The following is an 18,805-nucleotide window of genomic DNA, read 5'->3' as shown; positions in this document are numbered from 1 at the left end:
TTATCTAAATAATTTTGCTGTCATAAAGAGACTACTCGGACAACATGTAGAGTTCTTTATTCTTCCCCCCGCCCCTCCTTCCTTTACTGCTCTAACTTGTCATCTCACTAGATGCCATTACACCTGCATGCTGTTTTGTATTTTTCATGAGCTTGATTCTCCTCTGGAATTAAAGTCCCCATTTTCAATAAGTTTTAGAAAATGTAATTAACAGGTGCAAATTTTATACAGGCTTTTTTCCCGTGCAAAAATTAGCATATAGTATGTGTTACTTATAATCCATTTACTTTTTACTGGTGCTGTTTGAAATTACTGTTGATGTGTTTTTACTTTGGTGTCTATGATTTTTTTTTTTTTAATGGTTGAACAAAGGTACTTATATATTCACTAAGATTGGCTACATGACACGAATGCCCTAATCACATTTATTAGTAATGCAATTTCCAAAAGAGAGAGCAAAATGATGCTCCTTTTCAACAGGAACAATGTTGAATACCAAAAGGCATGCTGTTTACTCTAGAGTCTTAGTTCACATTGCTAAATTACCAAGAGTGGCTCTGCTGATATGCATGGAAATAAGTCCTTTCAAAGCTGGAGCTGCAAGGGGGTGGTGTTGAAAAAGCAAAGGCTTCTCACTGCCTACTGAAAACATGATGTGTAACATGGGAGACCTTGTAGATATAATTTCTTTTTAGACCTTCTCTTTTATTAGAAAAAAAAGAGATACATTGTAAAGAACATTATGTTGCCATTGAATCTGACAAAGGTGGGCAATAATGTAAAGTTTTTAAGATAACTACAACTTCAGAGATCTCGGTACAATAACAATGTTACATTTTATTTTAAAATGTAATTTTGTGTAGCTTAAGTCATTAGTCTGGAGACTAAAAGTCTTAAAGAAAATTCACTTGTAAACAGATCCAGCATGCGTACGAGCGCGTGTGCACGCGCGCGTGCACACACACACACACACACATTTTACATGTAGCATACATACTGTGTTCTTAAAACCTGAGCCACAATGTTAATCATCTATGCTTTGTTTGAAGTTGTCTATAGCTAGTGAGATTTTTATACTTTAAGCCATTTTTGAGACTATTGTTACAGTTTGATATGACACTATTGCAACATGTTAAAAAACATAATGGACTGGCATTTTCACTTGTTGACTTAATAGCTAACAGGGCTATCAGTAAAGACCAAAACACTTTTTAATACATAATCTGCTTATAACAGCATCTAGGTATTATTTAGATGTGATGTATGTGTTAATTCTTGCAGGCCTATGTGAGTGAAAAGCACGAAGGCAATAAGATCATCGCTTTTGAGAGAGCAGGCCTTGTTTTTATTTTCAACTTTCATCCAAGCAAGAGCTACACTGATTACCGAGTTGGAACAACATTGCCAGGAAAATATCCTTTTTGTTGCCAGTGAATGTTACTGTCTGCTTTCAATTATTTATTACATCATAGAAACTAAGAAAGACTAATGCTGATCTTGGTGACAGTAGCTCTCAGTTCCTCTTTTGAAAAATGAGGAACTTGAAATAGTTGATTGGTAAATCTTTGCTCAGCTCTGTTATGCTGAATCAATCCTAAGCTTCATCCTGGTTCTAAAAAGTATGATTCTGAACATTTTTTTTTTTAAATGATATTTTGATCCCATATGCACTTCAGGAGATGACTGTAGTTTTTTTCTAGGAAAATATTTTGTAAGTTGCCTTTGAGAATCATCTCCTTTCCCCTTCTCCACCGAGGATGGAGACGATAGCTGTAAAGATGGCTTCCTTCCCTTTTCTCTTTCCTGTGTCCTCCAATGCAGGACATAGCTCACTTTTGAAGGCCTGAACCAGTGAGGAACCAGGGCATAGGAGTGTGAGCAAAGGAAATGACAGAGAGAATGTTTCTGATGTTCATTTAGTCATTCATGTATTCATTTCCCAGATATTTGCTGAGTGTCTGCTTATTGAACACTGGTGTGTCAGCGCTTTGCTAGGTCCTGTAAATACAGGAATTCTCCTGGCAGATACACTCACTGCCCTTATGGAGCTTTTAAACTAGTGAAGAATAAAAATGTTAGGAATTTTAAGTGTGGTAAATGTTGCAAAAGGGAAAGTGCAGTGTATTTTAAGGACATTATGATTTACCAGATCCATGAAAAAAAAAAAAAAAAGATTCAGGACCTTGCAACAACCCAACACAAATTTTGAAGCCGGCAGTGTAAATGGCGTTCTTCTTCCCTGAAGTCCTACCAGTGATCACCATCTGCCACCTGAGCAGGTGCCTCGTGCCACTGTGAAGTCCGATGTGTCAGGGTATCTCTAGCTACAGTATAAGAAACTCCCTATTCAGTTGACTCGAACGGTCAGGAAGATGTATTTGGCCACATAATAAGCCCTGAGGTAGTGTGACCCCTGCACTGTGACAATATCACGAAGTTCCCTGGTTCATTCTTTCCTTTTGTTTTCAACTCTCAAGGTGCCAGCAGTGTCCACAGGATGGTACCTGCTATAGTTATACGACGACAGCTATGGTTCCAAACGTAACCTTCAGACACAACATAAGGCAAATAGATTTTTTTTTCCTCTTTTTAAGAATGAAGTCACTTTAGGAAATTTTCTTTTATTTTCTGTTGACCAGAATTCAGTCTCACATCCTCAAAGACATTTCTAGGAGGTAGAATTATATCACCATAACTGGCTTATTGATCAAGAGAACTACCTTGGGTTTCCAGGAAGTAGAAAGTGGACTCGGGAAGTAGGATTCTGGAAATGAAGTGGTTACCCAGACAGACCATTTCTCCAACAGTAAAGAACAGGACAGTGCTATCTAGTTAAGTAGCCCACAGCAGTTACCACTACCCTGTGCTATTCCGTGACATTGAGTGTGGTGAGCGATGGTTCCCTGCCCTTTTCCTTCCCAGCAGAGCACAGTTCCACATGACTTCAGAGCATAGGAGAGATGGCTGTGGCTGTGACTACTAGCCCAGATGTGCCCCAGTTAACATATAAAATGCTCCCATCAATGTGATGGGATTACCTGCACTGAAGAATAGCTATACTGTTCCAAGAAGCAAATGTACTCACCATTTCTGTAAAGAAATGCAAATAAATACTAGATGTATAGCAACTCATAACATGACCCTTCTCAGCCCCAAACTGCTAATGCCCTACACTAAATCTTTCTATACCTGAAAATGTGATATAATAAAAATACAGTCAAAATATAATTTTTATAATCAAGCCAAAATACATTTACAATTTACAGTATACTTGGGATCTACTGCAGCCTTTGTTAGGCAACTGTCCTTGACCCTAAGCCAGTGGGGGAGAAGAGATGTATGAAAACAAACTAGGTTGTAAGGCATAATGCAGTAAATGAGAAGTGACTGGGAAGGTTCCATGGGAGAACAGGAGATAAGTAAAAGAAAAACTAAAGAGTATGAGAGAGAAATTGATAGATGGATTGACTCATTTAAGGAAAAGACTGTTAAGCCTGGACATTGAGAAAAGGATAAAATTGTAGAAAATTGTAGAAAAAAAGTAAGGGGGGCCATCTCAGCTGTTGGAAATCATAGAACATGCTTAATGAATAGCACAATGAATTAATTGGAGAATGATGACCTTAAAAAGGAATACTAAGAGATAAAGCCGAAAAGATAGATTGAGATCACCTAACAGAAGATTTCAGTGCCATATTAATTAGTTTAGACTTTTTTCCATAGTTTCATAGTGAGTCACTGAAGGTTTTTGAGCTGGGGAACTACTTGATAAGAATGTATGCTTTAGGAAAAGTTCTCATGTACCCAGTGTGTAAGAGAGCTTTCTTGAGGAAACAGATGGGAAGTACAGATATTAATTATGAGAAATTACAGTACAGTAAAAGATAATTAGGGCACGAGCTGAAGGAATGACAATAGGATAGAACTGCTTTCTTGTGAAAGAACTCAGCAGTTGTTTGGACTTGGGATGTAGAAGAGAAAATATAAGGTTTCATTTTGAACAAGGGGAAGAATGGTAGTGGTATAATTATTTAGGATAGCAAAGCAAGGTGGAGTAACCAGTTAGGGGAATAGAAAATATAAGTTTAGGGGCACCTGGCTGGCTCAGTCAGTAGAGCATGTGACTCTTGATCTAGGTGTTGGGAGTTCAAACCCCATATTGGGCACAGAGCTTACTTAAAAAATATATATATGTGTATGTAAAATATAAGTTTTCATTTGGGATTTTAATAAATGGAGGTACATAGAATTTCAATGATGATGTTTAGAAGAATTTCAATGATGATGTTTAGAATTTCAATGATGATGTTTAGAACTCTGGAATTCTGGAATATATGTTTTGGTTTTTGCCTCTAACCTGTTAATGGGGAAGACAACAGTTCTCTGTTACTAATGTTACGATCATACCGTCTTCCATCAGCAGCAGATACATCTATGCTTTCTTTCAGCTCTTATTGTTTCAAGCTTAGCTTTAAGAGTTCTCTTTATTATCCTTAGCATTTTACAAGTCTCATTTCTTTTCGGTCTTTCATCTTTCTGAGTTTAGTCCTATACCTTTAAAAGACATTGTAGCTCAGCATTGTAGAATCATTTCAGATATGGAAAGTACAAAAAAAAAATTAGGATTTCTATGCTGTGTTTTCTGACTTTGCCGAATTGTCCTGTGCCATCGGTATTTCCAACTCCTGAGCCAGTGAATTGAATACAGATTTTCACTGTGAAGAATCCACAGTGGCAAGATTGGCTATATTAATCAAGTCAAGAAATTCATCAAATTTTTAATTCCCTGCAAAGTAGGATTTGGTGCCAGAACAAACTTAAAGTTTCTAAAGACATCATTTGAACTTTTTCTGTCACTGTGAAATATAAACCACGAATAGGTAACATGTCTGAATCCTTGAGCAAGTTCCATTTTTTGAACCTGTATATCCTGTGTGTCTATCAAATAGCAAGACATCAACTTTCACTCAAATCTGTAGAAATAGGTGGTGACTGTCTTCCCAAGAAACTGTTGTAAGGTGAACTATTTTGGGGACAATGCCAGGCAAAGTAGAAGAAACACTTTAAGGATGCCCTTAACTATCACTTCAGAATAAGATGATACATTTCAGAAAGCTAAAAGAGAAGTCTGATGTGTATCACTAAGATTTTGAAATGTGGTCTTAATGGTACTGCTAAGGGACATAGTAATGTTTCTGCAAAAGGAATCTATAGCCGTATTCCAGAAAATTAAAAACAAAACAAAACAAAAAACCAGTGAATACCCTTTGCTTATACACTGTCTCACATTGGTCTTTTAACCACCAACATTCTTTAATTAGTAAATAGCAATGCGGGTGATGCAGAACTCAGATCTCAATATACCGGACAAGTAGGCAGGTCACACATCTCATACCTAGGAAGATAAAAAAACATTTACTTAATCTGTCATATTTGCCTGCAATTTAATATTGTTTAGCTGCAGAGAAAGAAAGAAGAAAAAAAAACATAATGTCATTAATATTATCAGAATCATTATTGTCTTTCATCACATTTCTTCACTTAGAATGTCATCAAATCAGCATTGAATCAAAAGGAAAACTTCTAAGCCCCCAAGGACAAACTGTTCTTTCTAATCCATTTTGAATAACACAAATGATGATACCACATTTTGACTGATACGAAGGAGTGGATGCTAGGGGACCTCTTTTGAGGACCTTGTGTTTGCTGGCCATTTTTTAAAAAGTTGTTTATGTTTTTTAAATGTTTGTTTGTTTATTTATTTATTTATTTATTTATTTATTTATTTATTTAAGAGAGAGAGAAAGAGTGAGAGAGAGGGCACACAAGAAGGAGAGGGGCAGAGAGAGAATCCCAAACAGGCTCCAAGCTCTCAGCACAAAGCCCAGTGCAGGCCTTGAACCCATGAACTGTGAGATCACGACCTGAGCCAAAATCAAGAGTGGGGTGCGTAACGACTGAGCCACTCAGGTGCCCTACCTGGGCATTTTTAATAAGTATCCAGTTTCGTATTCCCAGCAGCTCTATGAGGTAGGTTATGTTAGCCTCGTGTGGCAGGTCAGTAAACTCAGGCCCTTAAGTAACTGCCTAATTTCCCTCCGGCCCCCAGCTGATAAAGGTTGAGCAGTGTACTGCCAAGCTCATGTCCTTTCTACTATGCCATGGTGCCTCTTTCAGTTCATGGGTGCCTACGTGTGGTTAGGGGCGGTAGCAATAGTGGTATTTGCCAATGATGACTTATTTCTAGAATGCTTGAAATAATTTACATATAGTTCTATGGGGCAGTAGGTAGCATGAGAAAATTATACACAAATTCACAGCATAGGCAAGCTTCTCTGTCTTCAACTAACTTCCCTCAGCATCCCGCCATCACCCCCAAAGGTTCTTTCCCAGAAATTCTTCCTCATAACCCCTGAGTAACATGTACATACTCCAGTCGAGGGAATTTTTCTGTATTCTCAAGTAGAATATGAATGTGTCCTCATTCCATGTCCAAAGCCAAACAAACTCCTTCAAGGCATCACATCAATTTAAGGTTATTGTATAACATTCAGAGTCAACTTGAAGCCTCCACACCTTATTTGTAATGTGTGTGTCTTGGGATGTGCAGATTCACACTGTTCCGAGAGCATGAACAACACTAAAATAAAATGTTTTTAAATTATTTGTCACCATGCTGAGACGGGGGCGGAAACAATAGTGTATGGGCGGCCTCCTTTCCACATGGCGCTTTAAACTGTTACAATCCTGAAATGTTAAGAGGAGTGATCATGAAGTATGGCTTGTGAAAAATATGTGAATCCCAGCCAAAAATATTTAAAGCAAAGGGAACAGATGAGTAAATAGTTGAAGCTGACCCGAGATCTTTGAAATATTTTCATTAAACTGCCGCAAGATGTACTTTTTAAGATATAAATTCAGACTCTGACATTTGCAACCTGTACACAGAGTTTCTAATGAGCAAATAAGGTCACTTGGATGATTCACTGGAGTGTGATTGCTGAAGGCAGAGAGGTTGCTGTGCGTTGCTTAGTTTACAGAAGCCTTTGAAGCATGGTTATGTAACACTGTGCTTAATAGAAGCTATGCTTTATGCTACAAACAAAAACAAAGGACTTAATTTTGGATTAGCTAAATGTCACATTCCATCAAGAATTTATATATAAAGGTTAATTTCTGGACCAAAAAATAAGAGCATCTCAACCTGGTTTTCCAGGTTATATATGTTTTGGTTAAAAAAAAGAAAAACGTGTTAAAATATACAAGGTTTTCTCATAAAAGATCTACAACAATGACTTTGAACAGATGTAAGCATGTTTCTTTTCTGTGTGTGTGTATGTGTGTTTTTGCTCTATACTACAATTTAATGATGCTATTTTTTATGTGAGCAGAGATAATCCTACTAACAATTTCATATTTAATATAGGTCCTACTTTTGTTTTTATAGCTTCAAAGTGAATGCACATTCATTGCCAGGTTAGCCCTCTTTAGTTTCAAGATGATAGTAATACGTTTAAACATTATCTAGAGGTCCTTTTGATCATTTTTTATTGTTAAACACTGTCCAACAGTCCCTCTGATTTAGTGATAATGACAGATGCATATCCCCACCTCCACTGGCAATAAAGAGCCTATGATTTAGCATCATTTTTCTACCCAGGAATTTAAGATGAATCACAGAGTAAGAAAATATTTTGCATGATTAAAATATTGCCACTGCTGTAACAATTTTAGATTGGCTTAATATATATTCATAAGACTATAGGCAGTAATGAATAATGAGCAGGCCCTTAAAACACAAATGGTTTTAAGTGTGTTTTTTTGTCTTTTCTTTCTTTCTTTTTTTTCTTTTCTTTCTTTTTTTTTTTTCTTAAATGTCTGAGTGCTATGTAGCATCTCACTCAGTGCTCTGAGATATTCAACAGCATTTCTGGCATTTTTTGTTTAATAGTTCAGTTGTGCGGGAATGGTCTCCTCTGGTTCCAGAAATTCATCTAACAATAGCTCAGTCAAGATTTCTGTCCTCTATTTCTTGTCCATTTGTGGGGGAGAAAGAAATCAGAAACATTGTTATAACCTTTAAAAACAATACATACTTACCTAATAATTGTATTGCTAATGGGCAGAAAAACATGTGTGCCCAGGTTGATTATTGTTACTAATCTGTAAAAAAAGGTACTAGTATGTGGAAATTGATGCCAAGATACATGTAAGACTAAGAGTTTTACCCGCACATTAGCAATTATATCTTTAGCTAAAACGTATTAGGTACTCGGAGCGCCTGGGTGACTCAGGCAGTTAAGCCCCCAACTCTTGGTTTCAGCTCAGGTCATATTATCTGACAGTTTGTGGTGTTGAGCTGACAGCACAGAGCCTGCTTGAGATTCTCTCTCTCCCCTTTCTCTCTGTTCCTATCCCGCTCGTGCTGTCTCTCAAAATAAATAAACTTAAAGAAATGTTTTAAGTTTTTTTGAAAATGTATTGGGTACACATAAAGCTAAATTTTTGTTGGATGGATGGATAATGATGAGTAGAAGGATGGGCAGACAGAAGTGGATGGCTGGATGGGTGTTGGATAGCTGGGTGGATGGACAGACATATGGATGAATGGATAGATGGATGGATGGAAGATAACAGCTACCTAATAGCGAAAGAACCCCTGGAGTTCTTTAATTAAATAATTAAAACACAAAAGTTAACTAGAATTTATTGCTTTTCCCTTAAAGTAGATATTAAATGGTATAAAGGGAAACTTGATCAAATATTGTCAAGAAGATACATCATGATTTTGTAATATTCAAAATTAACACACTAGAGTATATTGTCCGAATATTTGCTGAACAGACTTTCATAATAAGATCTACCCTCCCTTATAAACTTCCTATGTACAGTGCACTTTGCAAATACTTTACACTTATTATCTCACTTAGTAAACCTTTTCCTTTCATAGGGAACAGCATTGCAACCATAGAAGGAGAAAATCTAAAAAGAAAACATTGGCCTGAAAAATTCCATGTCTAACCTTTCTTTTAAAATAGTCCTGTATTTAAGTAAGTAGTCCAAAACAGATGGTTCTCTACTACTTAAAAAAAAAAAAAAAAAAAAAGTTGTATAATTGTATTCATCACCTTTCTTTATATCTGACGCCAGTTTTTTTTTTTTTAAGAGAACATCCTGTGTCTAAAATAGATTTCTAATACTGAATTTTAAATTACGTTTTCCTTCTGGATCTCAGTAGAAATTAGCTTTTTTGCTTTTGTTTTTGTTTGTTTGTTTGTTTGTTTGTTTCAGTAAAATATCTCCTGTATGCCAGAATGCTGTTTAGATTTTATATAAGTGAGGTATTTTCATTTTCATCATTTTCTGTTAAGCTGTTCTGAGAATCTCACAGGATCAAGTTGAATAGTCAGTGTTTCATTTATATGTGAAAATGCTACCTGAATACTCTAGGGGTTTCTTAAAATTAAACCATGATACAATTACTGGTTCACTACAATTAATGTATTTATTAAATAGATGGATGCCACCACCGAAAGAAGAGTTTCTGTTTCTCCAGAGAAGAGTGGCAAAAGTAGAGCTATACACAGTGTGTTCTTGGAAACAGTGGCTTCAATTACAACCATGTGTAAAAACCATTTCTAATTCTATTAATATAGTATTTGTTGGCCGAATGGTGGGAAAATATCTAAATGATTCCTATTATGTATGTGAGGTTTATTTGTGAAATTAATTGATTCTTTTTGGTTGCTATATGGTATTAATTATTGAATAAGGAAAATATTCTTTAGATGTTACTGAGAATAATTATTTAATTAACGTATAACTTAATGAAATGCAATCATATTACCTTTTACTGGTGCACAATAAGTGTTTCATTACAGGAACATTAAGACAGAAAATTATTTTGTCTGTAAAATTATAAACATTACTGTAATTTTTTTTTCTCCATCAGTTTATATTTAAAGATAGTCAATTATTTTCCCTTTAGTACCTTCCCTTTCAACACTCTGTCTTTCTTCCTAGCTAAGGAAAACACGAAAAATATGTTTGTCTGATGGTAGCCCTCTTTTCTGATTCTGAAACATTATTTTCTTCAGTTTGTTCTCTTACTGTAACATTTTTATCTCCCAATGGCTCAGTAGTTGTATTTCCAGTTCTTATATTTGCAGATGTAGAGAAATTTGTTCTCATTACTAGAATAGTGGTTAAAACCTTGTGCTCTGAAGGTAGAATAAGACTGTCTAAGCATTCAAGTTCTCCCTGCAGCTTATTCGTGTTATGAAAGTAACCTCACTGTTTCTTGGTTTCCTCATCTTTAAAACACCTACTTGTGGAATTATTGTCAGAATTAAATGCATTAATGCATGTGAAAGGCTTAGTGATAGTGTCCTCCACGTGCCATGAGCTCAGTGCTACCTGCTATAGCCAACATTACTGGCATCATCATTGACCTAAAAATGCATTAGAAATTTGATCATAAAAAGAAGGAAAGGTGGGGTGCCTGGGTGGCTCAGTCGGTTGAGCATCTGACTCTTGATTTCAGCTCAGGCCATGATCCCAGGGTTGTAGAATCAAGCCCTCCATCGGGCTTCTCATCAGGCTTCACATTGTGCTCCATGCTGAGTGTGGAACCTGCCTACGATTCTCTCTCTCCCTGTCCCCCACCTGTGCATTCTCTCTCTCTCTCTCTCTCTCTCTCGCTCTCTCTCTCTCTCTCTCTCCCTCTCTCTCTCTCTCTCTCTCAAATAAAATAAAATTAATTTAAAAAATTAAATGTATTTTTTAAAAAAAAAAGGAAAGGAAAGGATGAGAGAAGTAGCTACAAATCCCCTCTGTTATCTACGTTGTCACGTCCTACTTTGTTCATTTCCTGCTCCCCAGTTCACCGCCACAAAGTGATTTCTATGTTTTTACCATCCTGGAATTCAGTCTTCTCCTGGCTAAATCCTCTCCACATTCTGGCATCATTTGCTCACCTTTCTTTCCCACTCCATTTTTCCATCTGCTGCAGCATTGTCTTGATTTCCCTTTCCTCTGTACCCACTTTGTGCTATTGTTTCCTCAGGTCCAAATCCAAGTTTTTATTTTATTTCCTTCTTTGCGCTCTTCCTTTGAAGAACTCACACACACTCAGAGCTTCAATCCTGTGAAGATGGTCCCTAATCACCCTCCTATGCTGAGGTGTACCCTACATCGACTATAGTTCTGTGGTATTTAATGACCACTGGGAAATACCAAGCAGCATAGAAGCATAGATTTTTGAGAGGTAGAAGAAGCCTAGCATGACCTGGTTCAGCCCATTGAAATTAGATAAAATTGGTTGGGTTAGAAGATATATTTTAGGACATAGTTTCTAAATTAGTACCAAAAATTAAATCTGCATAACACTTTACAGTGTGTGAATGCTTTTATTCACCTTGACTTCTCTTATCCTCAACCTAAATATGAGCACTAGAAAGATTTATAACTTTCACAAGATCATATTCCTAGTTAAGTGAATAAATGTGATTTAAATCTACTTCCCATAATTTCAGCAGTCTTTCATATGGGCACCAGATAATTCACTTTTTTTGTTACCCTGTCAAAATGCCATTAAAATCAGTAAAGGGTGTCTCACTAATTACTTATAATTTTATGTTTTCTTTGCATTTCTTTGTAAGAGTTCATGGTAACCCTGACTAAATGTCATTTTTCCACAGTGTTAAACTATCCTAGTTTCTAACATACTCAAACACAGATCAGTTTAAATAGGATTTTTTTTTAACAAATATACTCATTTTAAAAGTAAACTTTTCTAGGGGTAAAATAACTTTCTTAAGAAAAAAAAATGACTACTCATTTTTTTTTTTTTTTATTAAACCAAGATATAAACCTAAGTATATTTCAGCTTCAAGTGCTGACTGGGAAAGTGTAGATCCTGAAGGATACTGAAGGATAAAAGGGTTTGAGGATTAAGCATCCCATAGAACAGAAGAAGACACTTACAAAGAAGTGAAGGATAAGAGGTCTGCTTTCATCAGCTTTCCTGATAATCTGTTGCTCCTGTTCTTCCCCGAGTGGTGGAAGTTATGACATGCATGGGAGCTCCATATCACCGGCATAGGTTTACAGCATGGGAGTTCTGATTTGTTTTAGCCACACACAAGAGACACAGTCTTGGACAGATTTAGGGAGATGAGCCTCCGTGTAGATTTATATTAGAAGCATGTAATTGTATATATTTCCTTTTCTTACCTTAATAATTTTGAATGTAGGAAATTCACTCCTGGTGACATTTTGTCTACTGGCTGCCTCAATGTACCTAAAGCGTATACGGAATCACATTACTGCATTCGATTAACTCTCTCATGACCATAATAGTGTCATCACTTTGGAATTTTAATAATAATTGGATACTGCAAATAAAGCTCACATTTGTGAAATAACTATGAAAAAATAATTAAATCTACATAGAATTTGATTCAAAACCTGCCAGAAATTTTGTTCATTGGAATTATATAATTCATTCCCATGTCTGACTATCATACCAAAACATTTGTTATTTCATTTTGAATTGTACAAGCAAGCACTTTGCGGAAATAACTTCTCAGCTTTGCTCTTTGCTTGTATTATTTTGCATGTCTACCTAGTAAGAGTAACCAATATGACTGTTTTAAAGATGATTGCAAACTACTGTATCAGATTCATTATGCCCCTGGAAAATGTATTTATTAGCAGTCACATGTGTGTGTGTTTAAAGCTGTGTCACTCATTTTTTTAGTGCCTGTGGGGAAATGTTTACTTCAAATCTTTTCCCTTACAGTCATCAATCTAGATACAGTTATGATAGTTATGGGCTGAGTGCCCAGAAGTGCTCAGGAATAACGGGGAGTGATGGGGCACATATGGGTACATGCCCACGCACACACACATGCGCACACACACGTGCACACACACACACACAGGCCTGCAGGCTTTTCTTTACAGTTTTTCTAGGGAAACTAGCTCAACCCATTCTCATTTAGTTCTCTAAAGCACTGAGTGAGCCCCAGGGTATTATGATTTTCTATTTGGTCTGAAACCTACAAGAGAAAGGGGAATATACATTAGCTACACACATAAGTTATAACTTCAAATAAAGAAAAAAATGTTTACTACCAATGCTAAATAATCAGCTTTCAAATGTTGAAGTATTTTAATGTTCATACACTTTTCAGTCTTTCAGTAGCAATGGTGATAGAGTGGTAGAACATATTATACCTATGTGTCTACCCTGGCCCTGCCAAATTATTTTTTATGTATTTTTTTTATGTTTTATATACAAACATACATGTATTAATGTATGCATGTATATGTATGGTTTTTGGCTAGTCATTTTAATGTTCTATGCTTAAGTTCAGTCATCTGTATAAAGAAAGCTAACCAGTCAAGTTGATAATACAGGTCTTTATATGCTGACTTTAGTAAATATGTAATCAATCATCCACTTAAACTAACAATTATATAAAATGGCTGTCTCCAGGGCACATACCAATCACTTTAAGAATTAACTAGCTCAATCTGACATGCATTTATTTTACTATTGTGACTGCTCCAAAAAGAAGGAAATAAATCTTTTAAAATGTCCAAGTAAAACTTTGTAGATAATGAAATGGGATTGTATTAGAAGAGATATTGTACAGATCTGAAATATTAACTCTATAACACAATGAAAGAAAATCAAGGTTGGGTTTTTGTTTTTTTAATAACCAGAGTAGTATTAAATTATTTCACCAGGTTTGGCAAAAACACTCATAGATCAAAACCCAAGGAGGATGTAAATTATATTCCAATAATGAAAAGAAAATCTAATGAAAAGAAAATCCATTCAATAAATATGTCAGGTATTAATCCAGGCCTTAGGTAGTAGGAAAGTAAGGAGAGGAGTGGGTAAAGACAGAAATCCCTTAAAGATATTGCATTTTAATAAAGAAAGGTAGAAAAATGAAATAGTTAAGCTTATAGTATATTAAAGGTTGATAATGGCATGGTGAAAAACTAGAACATGAACAGGAGGGCGTAGGGAGGTGCTAGTTTTCAGTTAGAGTATTCAGAGTAGTTTCCCAATCTTTCTCAGAAGCTTGAGGAGAACTTTTCTTTAAAAAAAATAAAACTTCAGAGCATCAGGGTTGCTTAGTTGATTGAGCATCTGACTCTTGATTTCAGCTCAGGTCATGACTGCAAGCTTCATGAGATCAATCCCCACGTTGGGCTTGGCGCTGACAGCATGAAGCCAGCTTTGGATTCTCTCTCTCCTTCTCTGCACCTCCCTGCTTGTGTGTGTGTGTGTATGTGTGTGTGTGTGTGTGTGTGTGTGTGTGTGTTTCCTCTCTCTGTCTCTCAAAATAAATAAACATATTTAAAAGCCTATAAAAAATTTTAAAAAACCTGAAAATTTAAAAAGGTATTTAGTTCTCAAAGAGATTGATGTACTGTCTTACTAATCCTTAATATTAAATTTCTATATAATAGGAAAAGTGTTAGAATTCTAGTGAGAACACAGTCAAGGGAGTAAGGGCATGAAAGTAAATGTCATTAAGGAAGAAGAGGCCAAACTGGGTGTAAAAAGTAAGATAGAGAATAAATAGACCCTCTTTACATTTTTCATCTGTTATGACATCAGTTTAAATGGTCCGGGGTCTGTAATAATAATATAAACAGCAGCTAATCATTTGAGAATCTTCCCCAACACTAGACACAATGTTAAGCACTGGTTATACATTGCTTCAGTGAATCTTCTCAACCTCTGATATGGCACCTCTGTTTTACCAATGAGAAACTGAGCCTCTAGGAAGTTCTGTAACTTTCTTAGAGACACACAGTTAGCAATTGCCAGAATTGGGATTCGAAAGTAATTGTTGGTCCCCAAAGCATGTGGATGAACCCACCATATTTTACTCTTAAAGGATGATTTCTCGTATCCCAGTCTGTCTGCAAGGCAGCACAGATGACACTTACTTACTGCTTATAATTGTCATTATTTTTCAGGGACTTTGAAGTTTCCAATTATCTTTTCCATTTATGTATATTTCATTGGATTCCATTGAAGGCTGTATTAAGTAAGTTTGGGAAAAGGTGTTTCTTTATAGCCTAAGTCAAAATTATTTTGAGTTCAAAAGCACAATGTGTTTGTAAAAAATGTTGAATCTGCATGGTCAAAACTCATTTAGATGACAAAGTATGTGGTTATAAGGTGAATGAAAATCTTATTTTTTTCTTTTTCAATTCTAAATAATTGCTATTGCTTCATCAAATAATTGAATTTACAAGTTCTTTGGGTAATCCTTAATGTCACAGACAAAAAGCAACAATTTTAGAGGATGGTTAGGCTAGAAGTATGGGCATATTTTTTTTCATTATTAGACTTTAACTGTGGGCATATTTTTTCATTATTATTCTTTCTTGAGTTATTGAGAAACAATGACATTTTTTATTTCAAGTTATATAATCTTCCAAGACAAATAAAAAGTTCCTAGTTAGATCAGTCGAAGTATTCTGTAAAGTATTTAGAATAATTTTCCTGTTTGCATAGAGAGATATGTGACACACAGTACTTGGTATTATCATTCAATTTGCTATTTACTGATGTGTGTCATTATAAGCATGCATGCTGAAGAATAAACTAATAATTTGCATGAAAATTTATCTCAAAAAGCATAGCACTCCATTAATTAATATGGTAGATCGTATTTGAGCCCCTCATCCTTTGAGTTTGTTTTATTTGCTATTCTGCATTATACAGTTTCTAAAAATTTTACAGCCAAGGAAGTACACTTGAAGGAATTGTAGTTAATTGCAGAAACCTATTGTTGATGAAATGAGCGCATCCTAAAATATACTAGAAATATATTTTGTACTTAATTAAAACATGTGGTTGTCATTTAAACTTTTAATGAAGACAGTGCTCACAAACTTGAATGCTTATGTGTAGCTCATGCATGAAGATGGTGCTTTTTACAGATACCAAAACTTTAATATGAACTAATTAGAGTTAAACAAAAAAAAGATGGTTACCTTAGAGAGATGCTGTGTTGTGGCATTTATTGTATCTTAAAATATACTTTGGTTATATTCAATAGTAAATTCCTTTATGTATTTCACATTTCTCCCTGTTTTAATTTTGTTTTAGAAATATAATCTTTGGGGATTTTTAAACTAAAGAAAAGAAAAAAAATTAAATGGATATTTTCCATCAAAAGTAATGTAGTCATAAATGCCACATTGCCGTAAAATAGTTTTGAAAAAATAATTAAAATACCAAAATTCCTTTTCAACAATGAATTTTTAAGTTAATATATATTTAAGGTCACAGAATTAATTGTGGGACTGCCTAAATCACACACACATACACACACACACACACACACACACACACCTCACATTAACACACATACAGATTAATAATATACATAACTACACATCACAAGTCTTTGCTAGTTTTGTATTTGGAACAAGACCAGAGAGAGCAAATAAAAGTTGTAATGTATGACCCAGAGTATTGCCTCGGCTCAATTTAGCAATATTTATAAAATAAAGGGACGTCTATTTAAGATGGTCAACAGGTGTAACTGAAGATTTTGTGGAATGTAGCTGGCAATAAAAAAATTAAATTCATGAAACATAAAAATGGGAGGATTATGTTAGAACACTGTGCCAAGTCCTGTGCTGGTAGTTATTTTTAGGCTGTTAAAAATATAAACTTGTCTTTGCTTTCCAGCACCTGTTCTTACTCTACCAGATGTTTGTTCACAATTCCTTAAATTTCTTACAGGATGTTTCCTGCCTTTGACATAGATTCTCTCTCCTGGGATCATTGAGCTCCCAGAAGTTATTGCAGCTATAATAATGTGGGTGGGTTGATTAAAGAATCAGATCTGAAAATAACATAATAAATGCATATATTCTAAGGGGTGCATTTTTTTCCACATTTTAGCATATCTTCCATTGGGGTATATCCTACAATAAATGCCATGGTAGTGATTTTTTTCTCTCTCTTTATTGGGGATATATAAAATAATTCATCTTAAAATTGATGATGGCTTAGATGTAAAGATATATGGTAACTTACCATCTTTGCCATTTTTATGGTCACCTAGTGACTGGAGAGCCCCTTTCATTGTTGCTCAATTTGAAACCTTGGGGGTTGTACCTTACCATAAATTTCCTTAGCTTCATCAGCAGGAGTGAAGTGAGTTTAGTGCAGAATGATATAAATGATAGTACTTCTTACATCAAAATCCTTATACTTTGAACAGACACTTTATCAAGTGGCTGAGCAAACACAGCAGCTTTTGAAGTATTTGAAGAGCCATTGAATTTAAGAGTCTTCATGCCCTCATTCTTCTTTAATCTTATTAGTACAGGTCTCCAGAACATGGCTCTTTCTTGGTTCAAATTTAAGGACATAGATTATACAATAAAGCTTAAAACTTATCTATGTCAACCTGTTGATAGATACATCAAATACTTAGGAAGCTATTGAATTTAAAATAAGAAGAAATCATAATATTTTTAAATGACATTCAAATGGATAGGGACCTATTTGATCTCTTTTTTAGAAAAATCTTCATAAAATAATTCCATCATTCTATCATTTTTTTTTTCCTACTGTATTTTGCCAAATTGAGCAAGGTAAAGTTTTCGGTCCAATATTTTGTATTCACCAATAAAATGACTGAATGAACCTAATGAATAAAGATGGATCTAGAACAAATACAATAAATGTCAGATATTCAGACACCATACGGAATGTTAAGAATTCAGTCTTTTAACATCAATCTTTTAAATTAGACTAATCATTTCGATGAATATCACTTTATCTGCTTTTTAAATTTTTATTCCTCTCATATCCTATTCATTCTGGTCACTTTATCCTTAGAATCTCACCTTTAGAATTAAACAAGAAACAGTTTACAAAATGGTTCTGCCTGCTTCTCTGTATAAAATAGATGCCCCGATGTAGAGAGTAAGGTAATTAGATTACATTCGACTGGTATATTCATCCCAGCTCTGCTACTAAACTGGTGGCATGTTTCTGGACACACACATTCTCCCCTTCTACTTTTGTCTCCCCAAATTGTGCATCAGTGTCCTTACTTTTCCATCCAAAATCTCATTGATACATCTATGCCTCCCTCTCCATTCCTTCTCTCCAGGTTTAACCATACTACTATTTTTGGACCCTTGTAAGACTCCTGAGTGTTCTCTCTGACCTGGTCTTTCCTTTGTCCGTCTTATTCTACCCTGACCTCTAGGTTAATTTTCTTAATTGTCAAACTCTTTCTCACCAGGCTTCAACATTCTCATGCTTAATTACCGAACTAAATCCTAACAGCCTAGCCCGGCTTTCAAAACCCGTTATAGACAGACAATCAATCCTACCTTTCCTCCTTGGCTCTACTTCTCATTGCATATTGCTTTCTGCTTTATTTATAGGCATTTCATGTGCACGTATCATCTCTCCTTACAGGCTGCAAGTTGTATGTAAACTAAGACTATATCTTAGTCATTTTTTTATCATTCACAGTGCCTTATACATTGTGTGTATCCAGTAAGTTAGTGGGAGAGTAAAGAGAACTTATTCTACTTTCCTTTAATACAAAAATATAAAATATGTAATTTGGCCTTTTTTGGTGAATCAGAATTGTCCTGAATGTTTCAAAGATCTATTGAGAAGCTTTTATGAAAAGATATTCTGTTCAGTGTTGGGCGGTAGCTATGAATGAAAGAAGGCCTGCTGAGAGTATCCTGTGGATTTGGAATTGGAAGCCATATTTAAAAAATAATT

General features: G+C 35.2%; 1 protein-coding gene across 3 annotated transcripts in view; it reads left to right on the top strand.

Annotated features, from left to right (window-relative positions):
• The window catches only part of GBE1 (1,4-alpha-glucan branching enzyme 1), a 277,101-nt gene that overhangs the window by 232,956 nt on the left and 25,340 nt on the right, over window positions 1–18,805 (top strand). For all 3 annotated transcript variants that reach the window (XM_053220694.1, XM_053220693.1, XM_053220695.1), the window contains exon 14: window positions 1,282–1,414. In XM_053220694.1, coding sequence (XP_053076669.1) covers window positions 1,282–1,414 — 133 coding nt within the window. The remainder of the gene's footprint in view (window positions 1–1,281; window positions 1,415–18,805) is intronic.

This window comes from Acinonyx jubatus, chromosome C2, assembly GCF_027475565.1.
Source record: "Acinonyx jubatus isolate Ajub_Pintada_27869175 chromosome C2, VMU_Ajub_asm_v1.0, whole genome shotgun sequence".
In the NCBI taxonomy this organism is placed as follows: domain Eukaryota; kingdom Metazoa; phylum Chordata; class Mammalia; order Carnivora; family Felidae; genus Acinonyx; species Acinonyx jubatus.
This window is presented reverse-complemented; position numbering and strand designations above follow the sequence as displayed.